The sequence below is a fragment of the Cheilinus undulatus genome, linkage group 22 (genome assembly GCF_018320785.1).
Source record: "Cheilinus undulatus linkage group 22, ASM1832078v1, whole genome shotgun sequence".
Lineage (NCBI taxonomy): Eukaryota > Metazoa > Chordata > Actinopteri > Labriformes > Labridae > Cheilinus > Cheilinus undulatus.
The window spans coordinates 25,807,946-25,819,249 of NC_054886.1; the positions used below are offsets into that span (position 1 = coordinate 25,807,946).

At 36.8% G+C, this 11,304-nt stretch overlaps 1 protein-coding gene across 1 annotated transcript; it reads left to right on the forward strand.

Moving 5' to 3' along the window:
* The first annotated feature begins 2,349 nt into the window (after positions 1 to 2,349).
* On the forward strand, positions 2,350 to 7,853 carry LOC121504310 (E3 ubiquitin-protein ligase TRIM21-like). Its single transcript, XM_041779023.1, has 9 exons — positions 2,350 to 2,588; positions 2,662 to 3,007; positions 3,100 to 3,195; positions 3,290 to 3,523; positions 4,721 to 4,868; positions 4,964 to 4,990; positions 5,099 to 5,163; positions 5,462 to 5,578; positions 7,171 to 7,853. Exons 1-9 carry the CDS (start codon positions 2,350 to 2,352, stop codon positions 7,570 to 7,572), a joined length of 1,674 nt encoding a protein of 557 aa, XP_041634957.1. The 3' UTR covers positions 7,573 to 7,853.
* The last annotated feature ends 3,451 nt before the right edge of the window (positions 7,854 to 11,304 follow it).

Sequence of the window (11,304 nt, forward strand, 5' to 3'; positions counted from 1 at the left end):
TAGTTTTTTCATACTTAGGTCAGAACTTTCTTTGGTTGGTTGTCAGTCATTTGCTGTTTTTATTGATAGCAAAATGAGTGACATTCATTTATTTTGTTTCACGTTTTCATGTTGTTCAAAATTGCACACCATTTGTGTAGCTTTATATTAATTTGCTTAAATGTGCATGGTACAAATAAGTAAAAACAACGCTTGTGCATTTTAGATGTATTTTTGTTTCCATAGCAGCTCTAGAAAATTTGTCAGATTGTGAGAAGTAGGAATATCTAAAATGACATAATACACCATGGCCCTTTTTGATATAAACTTTTTCTGCATCATTTCTCTTATTTACATTCAAAGTCTGCTTTAACCACAACCTGTTAGTGCTGTAGAAGAGATTTGAACCATTTTTTGGTGTCTGTTTTTCTGCTTGTGTGAGTGTTTGTGATTTAAAAAAAAAAAAATGGCAGCATTCCTAGATAACAATAGAAACAAAATATTGTTAATATTTTTTCCAACTTCTTTTGCATCAATTTTTAAATCAGGATCAGACCTGACAGTAAATTAAATATTATTTAATTTTCAAGACTTTAACCTCTTTAATGCCAGTGTGAGTGCATAATCCATGATGTTTGTAAAACAAAACCCACCCAAAAAAATTTATAAAAAAAAAAAAAAAAACAACTATATATTAAGATTTTGTAAATTGCTACAATCATGGTGTAAGTAGACAAACATGGATGCTAAGCGAAAAAAATTTAATTTTTTTTCTGGCTTTAATTTCTTTATTATCATTAGACCTAATCATAACTTTCAAATATTGATTGGATTATAAATTTAACCCTTTAAATGCCAGTTTAAGTGTAAAAGACATAACTATTTTGTAAAGTAAAAAGCACAAATGTGTAATATTCTCATACAGTACATGCGAAATAACATAACAACTTAGATTTTATTTATTTATGCGCATTTTTGTATTTCAAGATTGTACTAAATTGCTACAGTATTACTCTTATAGAAATCCAGGGAGGAAAGCATGCAATTTCCGCTCACGGCAGCTATGAAAAAATGGCTGACATCAAGTGATAAAAAGGAAAAACTGCAAATTTAAAGAAGAAGAAAGGACTCCAGAATAAAAGCCTAATATCATATTATGCATGGGTTTTTTTTTAACTGCAATGGCTGGAGGATCAAAAATTGTAATTATTAATGAGACATTTTTGGTCACAAACACCCTCCGAGTATACATAAAGTGTACAGAGTGTACTTATTGACCTGTTACTGGTTCTGGAACTTAAATTGGAATTGAAATTTCAAAATTCTAGCAAAACATAATTAATCTTGTTGGCATTAACAAGGCCAAAATGATCCAAAATAAATAAAAAAAAATCACAAAACGGCCTCAACACCCTCTAGGGGTTAAAAATAGTGATAAATATCAAAAATGTCTTTTATTATTCATTTTTAGTACTCTTATTTGTTTGCCATTTTGAACTAATCAGTATAAAGCAAAGGTATGAAATTGCTTGTGGGCCTAATGCTCCTTACCAAAATCCTAAAATATGGTTGTCATAGGTAGGGGTAAGGATTATGCTAACTTTTTAAGCAATGTCATTTTCAAATTAGATACTAGATGATTTACTTTTGGAAATTATTGAAAATAGCAGGAAAACAGGTGCATGTGGTCTCTCTTGGTTGAAAATGTCAGTGAAGATTATTACATTTCCGTGCTTTTCGATACCACTTCACCATTTTGAAACTTGGGGAGTTTTGACAACCTCATAATACAATTATATTGCCAAAGTTTTTGCAAATTTAGGCTGAGTGTAGGAGTTTTTCTGCATTTTTGATCATTAAAAGCAAAAATTGCCCAGTATAAAGTGTCTTGGACTTGTTGCAGTGGTATCAAGAAGGTTAAAAAAATCTGTCGATTTTTACTAGAATCACATCAAAGTTTGCAGTAATAAGGGAATGACACAGAGATATATATTGTGTGCCACCTATTTGCTCCAATACAAGATATGGATTTATGTCCCAGCCTTATATTTTGGTATTTTGTAGACATTTTGTTAACAAGAGAAGAGGTGTTTCAAGATATTTTGTTTACTTGCCATTATTGCTCCTGGCTAAGTAGGGAAAGGCCCTCATATCACTCCTCTAAATTGCTTGAACTGCTCATGGCAGTTAGTCATCACTGTTTTATAATCCTGGGAAACTTTCTCTGTCTCTATTATGACTCAGCAGAAACAAATCATTCTAAAGCTATGAGTAATATAGTTTTTCTGTGTTGATTTCTATCTTCCATCAACTAAACCCTACTCTGCTGACTTGTTTTAACTCAATTGCGTTCTTTTTTCAGATAGAAACATGAACACCTTGTCGTTTGAGGGGCAGCTCAGATGCTGCATCTGTCTGGACACCTACACCGACCCCGTCTCCATCCCCTGTGGACACAACTTCTGCCTGGACTGCATCGAAGGATTCTGGGACACGAAGGAGCAGTCGCAGTGTCCGCTGTGCAAAGAGACATTCAGCAGACGTCCTGAGCTCCGCATCAACCGAGAATTTGCAGTTGTTGTTGAAATATATAAAAGGTCTGCCTCCTTGTTCAGTAGATGCATGTTTCGTACGAAAAAAGTGAAACATTTTAGAGTTAACGCAGTTATTTTTAACCCAAAGGTCCGTGACACCAACTCCAGAGGATGACGGCAAATATTTTGGCGTAGAGGAAGTTCCCTGTGACGTCTGCCACGGAGACAAGGCAACGTCAGTGAAGTCGTGCCTCGTGTGCCAGGCATCTTACTGCGAACTTCACCTCACATCACACCAGAGGGACGCAGCACTGCAGAGGCACCGTCTGACAGATCCCGCCACTTTCTCAGCCAGCCACCTCTGCAGGAAGCACAACAAGCCGCTCACCAAATTCTGCAGGAAGGACCAGATGCCTGTCTGTGAAGAATGCGAGGAGAGAGACCACAAACGCCACAATGTTGTCATCATGGAGAAGGCAAGCAAAAGGTTCAAGGTAAGGGGACATGCTTTTCTGCCTCCTTTCTTCGATAGAATATTTTAAGAACATAAGATCATCTAGATCTTTATTTGTTTGGACTTTTTCAGGCTCAGCTGAGGGGAACGAAAACTGACATTCAGCAGATGATCCAGGCAAGACTGAGAAAAATGGAGCAAATTAAAAACTCAGTGGATCTCGGCTATGTAAGACTCATTTTTCCAATGAATTCATAAAGGACATGATTTGTAATTTCTGTTTCATGTGTGACTTTACACAATTTGTCGTTTCATTCAACAGAAAATCAAAGAGAGAGAGATACTCCGCAGCGCAAAGGCCTGCTCAATGCTCATCGCCGCTGTTGAAAGACAACAGGCCAGTTTGATGGAGGAGCTGGCGGAGAGGCAGCAGGAGGCCGAGAGAAGAGCGGAGGAGCTGCTGGGCGAGCTGGACCAGGAAATCACAGAGCTGCAGACAAGGAGCAGAGAGCTGCAGCACCTAGAGCACACTAAGAACCCTCTGCACATCCTGCAGGTAAACAAACCCGAACCAGATTTCATTTGCAGGTGTCATTTCACCTAAACACGAACCCCCTAACCCCTAACCAAGGCCGCCCATAAGGGGTGTGCTTTCTGGGGCCCAGGCAAATGGGGGGCCCAATGCAGGTTAGCAAAATCACAGTCCACTGTAAAGTTAATCTAGGATGGCCATATTTTAAACTTAACCTGGTTAATAATAACTCTTATCAAAGCAAAAAAAAAAAAATTAAGAATTTCATTTATTTATGCTGCAGTAAAATTTTTCAGAATGTAAACCATTTTTTCTGAAAATACAATTACTTTTTTATTGGTAATGTAAACAATTTAAATATTTTTTTAAAACTAAAACAAAAAATTAATTGCAAAAAATGGCAAACAATGGGTTTGAGCGACAAATAAGGGTTAAAATTGAAAAAAAAAAAGGGATGAAAACTATGGCAGAAAGGGGTTTCAGACTGGCAAAAACGGGTTGTAAAAATGCAAAAATGGGTGGAGGAAATGCTGAAAAGTGTTTAAAATATGGCAAAAATAGCTTTAAGAGGAAAAAATGGGTTAACAGTAGATAAAAAAATTGTTAAAATTGACATAAATTGGTTAAAAGTGGCAAAAACTGAAGAAAAGGTGGTGAAAAAATTGTAAAGAACTGCAAATTGGGAGGAAAAAAATTTAGAAAATCTGTAAAAAGTGGAAAAAGTTGTGAAAAGGGGTTGAATAGTGGCAGAAAGAGGCCAAAATCACTGCAAAGAAGTGGCAAAATTGATGGTGGACTTGGTAAGAGAGGTAAAAAAGTGGCAAAAAAAAACTTAAAAAGGCAAAAATGGGTTAACAGTGGTAAAAAAGTGGTAAAAATGGTTTAAAGATTGGCATAAATGGGTGAAAGAGGCAAAATGGGGATAAAAGCAGCAAAAATGTGTCATATAAATGCAAAAAGAGGCAAAATGGTGGGGAAAATGGTGAAAAGGGGTTAAAAAGTGGCACGGAGAAATGATTTCAACATCAGAACCCAACAATAGCTGGACACTCTTTCAGCTCCAGAATGAAGTAGCTATTGATGATTCATCACACATGCATTTTTACCATCAATAAGTCATGACTGGGGAGGGCCCATTGGGTTTTTCAGGGTGCCGGCCAGCTCTGTGAGCAGGTTTGTAACAGCTGTACTCATGAGAACCCTGTATCTTTTCTATTTTAGAGTTTTCCATCTTTAAGCAGACTCCCTGCTACTCGAGAGTGGTCTGAGGTCACTGTGCACGCAGATAACTACATGGAAACAGTCAGCAGAGCCGTCTATAAGCTAGTGGACGTCTGCCAGGAACTTGCAAACAAAGTTTCTGCAGAAGGTCGGTAATCTTTGGGCAGATTCACGTCACAGATTCATAAAATTATCATGAAAATCATGCAGGAAAGTAAACGTCCTCTCTCTTTTTTATTGCAGAATCTGACAAGATGCATCAGTATGCAGGTGAGCTAACAATCATGCATCCATATTTTTTATTTAATTACATATTTCAACCTTGATTTGTTGCTGTTTGACTCCCTGACTCACTGGTTTCTGTCTTTGTTTCTGTAGTTGACGTCACTCTGGATCCTGAGACGGCTTCAGGCTGGCTGACCTTATCTGCAGATAAAAAGAAGGTACTGTCACATTGTTCCTTTTCAATGTGTGAATGTCTAAAACTAAAATTAAAATCAGGGAGGGGTTTGACATTTAAGACTACGGAGGATGTTTGTGGTATGCAGGGACTGTTTGTGTAACAGCTAGCGCTTTAACTGTGTTTGATTTGAGTTATTGCCAAAAAATGTGTAGTTCTCACATCGTAATAGGACAGGGTGTGGTTGTGTAAAGCATGTGAGAATGATATGAAAATAGGCTATAAATGAAGCTAGAAATACTCTTAAAGTTAATAATACTGATATTTCTGCTGGTTTATAGGTGAGCAGTCAGAAGAAGAAGGACCCAGTCACTGATAATCCTCGGAGGTTTGACGCCTGCGTCTGCGTGTTGGGGAAACAAAGCTTCAGATCTGGGAGATGCTACTGGGAAGTTCAGGTAATAAGCAATCCTTAAAGCTAGCTTTTTACTTTGACCCTAGTGTCCTGAAAGGCAACAAAACCATGAATACCAGTAATATTCCAGTAAGGAATATGAAAGTTTGTGCAAACAACTAGATAAATATAGATAAATAAAGATAAATATATTGTCACTTTCAGGCGGAAACCTTGTATCTCCCCTTTTCTGATTTTTCCCCCCATAAATTTGTGCATTTGATCATTCTTGTCATCTGTAAGTAGGTTATACAAATCACTGGCATCAGGTCAAAACCTTATACCTCCAAAATCCCCACTTTTAGGGAATGAAGAAAACACTTTTTTTCCCAATAATTTAACACCCTTTGGAGCTGTTGACACTCTTATCGGTTCAAAATTTGTTAAATAATTTTAAAAATTAATTAAATTAAAAAACACTTACCAATGTGAAAGTTGACTAGTATCAGTTATTTATAAAAAAAAAATGATAATAATAAAATCAAAAATGTAGAGAGGAATGAAAAAGCACTCTATCTTTCAAATAATTTAACACTCTATATCTTTTTGACACTTTCTATCAGTTTAAAATTTGGTATATAAATTAATTAATTACATATAAAAACACTTACAGATGTGAAGGGTGACCAGTAGCACTGATTCATGAAAAATAAATAAATAAATAAAAATCGTGAAAAATGGAGATAGGAATAAAAAAACACTGTATTATTCAAATGTTCTATAGTCTTAATTTTAATGGTTAAAAATTAAAAATAAAAACATAATTATTATTAAAATTAATTGCTCAAATTAAATCAAAAACAATGACAGATGTGAAGGGTTGCCAGTAGCACTTATTTATGAAAACAACAAAATAAAATTATGAAAATGGAGATAGGAATGAAAAAAGCTGTATTTTTCCCAATAATTTAACACTCTTTGGAGCTTTTTGACACTTTTCATCGATTTAAAATTTGTTAAATAACTTCTAAAAAATTAATTAAATTAAAAAACACTGTAAAGGGTTACCAGTGGCACTCATTTATGAGGGGGAAGACATTTTTAAAAATTAAAATTGTGAAAAATGGAGATATGAATGGAAAAACACTGTATTTTCCTAATTATTTCACACTCTATGGATCTTTCTGACAAATTAATTAATTAATTAAATTAATAAATATAAATAATAAGTTAAATTAAATCAAAAACACTGACAGGTGTGAAGGGTGACCAGTAGCACCGATTTATGAGAAAAATAAAGTAAAATCATGAAAAATGGAGATACAAGGTTTTGATTCCAGTGAAATGCCTTATAAGAGCCACTAAAAAGTTTTAAAAAGATTGTGTGTCAAAACCCCGTCTCTTGTCTGGATTGGAATTACTATGAAAAAGCTGAAACTCTTATGTCCATTTTTTGCTAGTCCTGAATTTGTAGATTAAAATTCAATAAAATCAAACATATTAATCTATATCAAGTTAGCATACAGTTAGCGCAAACTCATGACTAATGTCATCTGAAAGAGGACAGGTCTATTAGAAAACTATAAGATAAGCACCAGTCAAGCATCAGTAGGTAATTACCACCTGTCTGACTGTATTCTCCTTTCTGTGTTTCAGGTTGGTGATAAAACCGACTGGGATCTCGGCGTGGCGAGGCAGTCCATCAACAGGAAGGGTGCCATCACGGTGTGTCCCAACAGCGGTTACTGGGCGATCTGTCGAAGGAAAGGCGGCAGTCTCAGCGCCTGCGCCGGCCCCTCCGTCCCCCTCCATCTCCAGGAAACCCCTAACAAAGTTGGCATATTCCTGGACTACGAGGCGGGGTCTGTGTCCTTCTACGATGCCGAAACAAAGACTCACATCCACACCTACAGCGGATGTTCCTTCTCTGAGCCTCTATACCCGTATCTTAACCCCTGTGTTCAAATCAATGGCAAAAACAGCACCCCCCTGATAATCTGCCCTCTTACAGACGTGGTTAGAGAGGATCAGGACATCCCCATAGAGTCAGATGTTTAAATGACATGAAGGAAGATTTTCTTTGTCTTTTTTAAGATTAAGATCATTTTTAACCTATTTTGGTTTGAGTACATTTATTTTACTGTAGTAGTATTTAATCAACGCTGGCCTGCAGCAGGCTGAAACATGAAGATATTTGTTTGTATGTTACAGCCAAAATCTGAAAACAGTGATTGTTTGTTTTAATAGAAGGGATTTTTATGAAGTGGTAGCAAACTTCTGCTTATGTTTATCAAATGCTTTGGTGTTGAGGAAGGAACTGTGACATTTGAATAATGAAGTCTGAGATGTACAAATGTGAAACAAAAAATAAACCAAATGTATTTTTTTAAAAGTGAAATCGTGTCACTTTTGCAAATACTTTTTTAGCCATTCTTGTTCATTTAGAAGCTAACACACATTTTATGATTACCATTAAAACTGATGTTTAAATTTCACCATTAACACCCATGTGCTCTTCACGGTACAAGAGTCCGGGTGCTGAACTGGCCTGCCTGCAGTCCACACCTTCCACCAACAAAAAAAAAAACTGTCACATCATAAAAAAAAAATCTGGCAAGAAAACAGAGCCAGGACTGTTGAGCAGCTGTAATTCCACATCAGACAAGAATGGGACAACATTCCTCTCCCAAAACTCCAGTAACTGGTCTCCAGGCATTTACAGACTGATGTTAAAAGAAAAAGGGATGCTACATAGTAAACATGGCCCTGTCAGTACATTTTTGAGATGTGTTGCTGCCATCAAATTCAATATGAGCTAATATTTTTCAACATCTGATATACCATTTATGTTTTATTGTGAAAAAATATATAGTTTTAGGAGGTTTTACAATCATTACATTCTGTTTTGATTTACATTTTACACAGCACCCCAACTTTTTCAAGTTGGGATTGCATACCATTAAGTAAACAAATCTTCTGGATGGCTGGTTTAATTGTGAAGACTCCTAACTCAATGAAAGACAAGAGGCACCCACTCTCACAAAGGGTAAACAATATGATGGTTAGCATTCAAGCTGGAAGGTAATAAATGATCATAAGTCAGTTAAGATGGATAAAAGACAGTCAATATTGGGTTTACTGGTGTGGATTCAATCATTGAAGTCCCCAGTAGTCACACGAGTGCCAGGCTCAATGAAAATGCTGCCGCACGAGATTCAAAGGCATCAATCGCCTCAATGGGAAGGCACAACGGCTAACTTCCAGAGGAAAAACAAGTAAGAGGCAATGATTTATGTTTAAAAAGTTATTTAACTTTTGATAAACTGTGTCACTTCTTGTCATGTATGACAGCACCGTTGTGGATGGCATTTCAACGATCACATTCAGAGAAAAACTGTCACACAGCCACCATTCTCTGCTGCTGCAGTGGGTCCTTTGGTTTTTCTTCACCGCTCTAAAAACGGTAGCTCGTCCATGCAGTGCTTCCCGGCAGCGAAGAAGAATCAAATTCCGGTTTATAGTGCTAACATTTAGCATTGCTAACTGAAGCAAAATATAAAGCTAAACCAAACCGTATCAGATTGGTGCACAAACTCGTGAACTCGCTGGTACCAGTACCTGCATTTTAAGCAGTATCAGATGTATTTCTGATACTGGCATCAGAATTGGAACAACCCTACTTTAAAACCCATTTCTGCTGTTTTTCACCCCTTAAAGCCACTTTGCCACTGTTTTACCACTTAAAGTACAAATTTGCCACTTCTTTTGGCCATTTATATCCCATTTTTGCCACCATTTGGCCACTTTTAACCAATTTTTGCTGCTTTTTGTCCATTTGGCCACTTCCATTCATTTTTTTTCCACTTTGTGTCCACTTGTGACAATGTTCTGCCACTTCTAACCCAATTTTGATGCATTTTGTCAACTTTTGCCACTTTTGACCAATTGTTGCTGCATTCTCCAAAATTTTGCCACTTTATTCAGCCAGTTTGAACCCATTTTTGCAACTTTTTGTCTAGTTTTGCCAATTAAAACAAATCTTTTGCCACTTTCTCCTTGACTTTTTGCCTCTTCTCAGAATTACGTAAATATAATACATTAAAGTTTCTCAGCTTCTGTTTTATATTCTACTACCCGGACTTTGTGTACATCGCAGCTTAGCTTTTAAGTATGATATTGACATTAAAACAAGTATGACATTACTTTACAAATAGTTAGTTCAATACACCCATTTACTGATAACAGCACAAGTCAAAAGGTAATTCTGTTTAAAGAAAAATGACTTATGTTTTGAAAAAAAGCTGAATTTCTACTACAGCATATAGAATTTTTTTTTTTTTTTTTGCTTTGATAAGAGTGATTTTATTCAAGTTAAAAATAAAATATGATTATCACAGTTTAACTTTACAGTGGGCTATGATTTTGCAGACCGTTATGGATCCCCAGTTTGGCTGGGCCCCGTAAAGCTCCCCTACTTACCCCCCTTATGGCTGGCCTTGATCACTGAGGAGGTGGGCAGTGCGACTCACAGACTTTGTTTCTGTTGACTTCACAACAAAGGCAACGTTTATCTGCCATGTATTTGACCATTTTAAATTGAAGGAACCTTGCAACAAAGGATTCGAGCTAATAAGAACTGACCTACTTCTACTTCAAGTTGACCCTGAAGAAGACAGCAAAGATGAATCATAAAGGCAGCCATTCAGCCTCACAAGCCCATTTCTTGTTTTTCGATGACTCCATTAATTATGATTTTCTTTGACTCCTTTAAGCTCTCCATTTTGTTTGACAAATACTTCCTTACTGTTTGTGTTGAACACAAAAGCCACACATTCTTTTTGCATAAGTGGATCAAGACAAACATTTGATCACTCACCAGGCTTCAGATTTAAATTCCCATGCCTAATTTGGTTTGTGCTTGGAAGTACCAGAGCCTCCGCCCTACACAAAAATATTTTCTACCGTATTCGACAATACACTTCTGACAAAAATAAGACAGCCTGTGTGATTACGATATGTAAATGTTACATTTTTCTTCTGCGTAAGCCTATTTAAAATCCAATGTTCATTCGTACGTGTACACAGACACAGCTGTTGACACGGTGCGCTGCCATGACCTATATCTTTCTCATGTCATGCACCACACCTCTTTGGTTTTTGGTAAGTGTAAACAAAGCATGCTTGTAAAGACAGCTTTATTGATTCCACCTCTATACCAGTAAACAGACCTGCTCTACAGAAATGTCTGGGTCCCTTAAGATCCAGTAAACTGGCCCTACCCGGATACCAATCATAGTATCGACACATGCATACTGGATCTGGAGCTTTAGCGCCAGCCCCACGGTTAGCATTCACCTTCTTGGCTCAGCTCCAATCAGCTTTGGAGTGGATTCAAAAATGTATTGCTGCAGGTTTTGGCAGCAGATTTTACATATAGTTGAAGCTTTGAAGAAGTTGTGGCAGAGCCTTTGGGATGTGTACGTCTGCTAGAAAAGAGAGGGTCAGAGGAAGAGTGGCCGGGGAGCAATAAGGATAAAGAAATGGGAGATATATGGAAGCTACAACATTCTCAGATGCTTCCATATAATCCAAATTGAAAGTGATTTCTATGACCTGGGCATTTTTTGTCTTTCAAACCAAACCTGCCAAATGTTTCCTTCACCTGTCCAATATTTTCAAGTCGTTGGTTCTTAGGGTGAGGTCCAGATTTACCTGATTCATGACTTCAGACTGACGTAAGTCCAAATTTAATAGGCACTCCTGTTGATTTCCTTTCACAAATGCAAAATG

What these genes read in the sequence shown, in the direction of transcription:
- LOC121504310 (XM_041779023.1), top strand. Translation starts at nt 2,350, where the DNA reads ATGAACACCTTGTCGTTTGAGGGGCAGCTCAGATGCTGCATCTGTCTG. An exon ending in AAACAAAGTTTCTGCAGAAG is followed by an intron (nt 4,869 to 4,963) that starts GTCGGTAATCTT and finishes TTTTTATTGCAG; the next exon opens with AATCTGACAAGATGCATCAG. An exon ending in GATGCTACTGGGAAGTTCAG is followed by an intron (nt 5,579 to 7,170) that starts GTAATAAGCAAT and finishes TCTGTGTTTCAG; the next exon opens with GTTGGTGATAAAACCGACTG.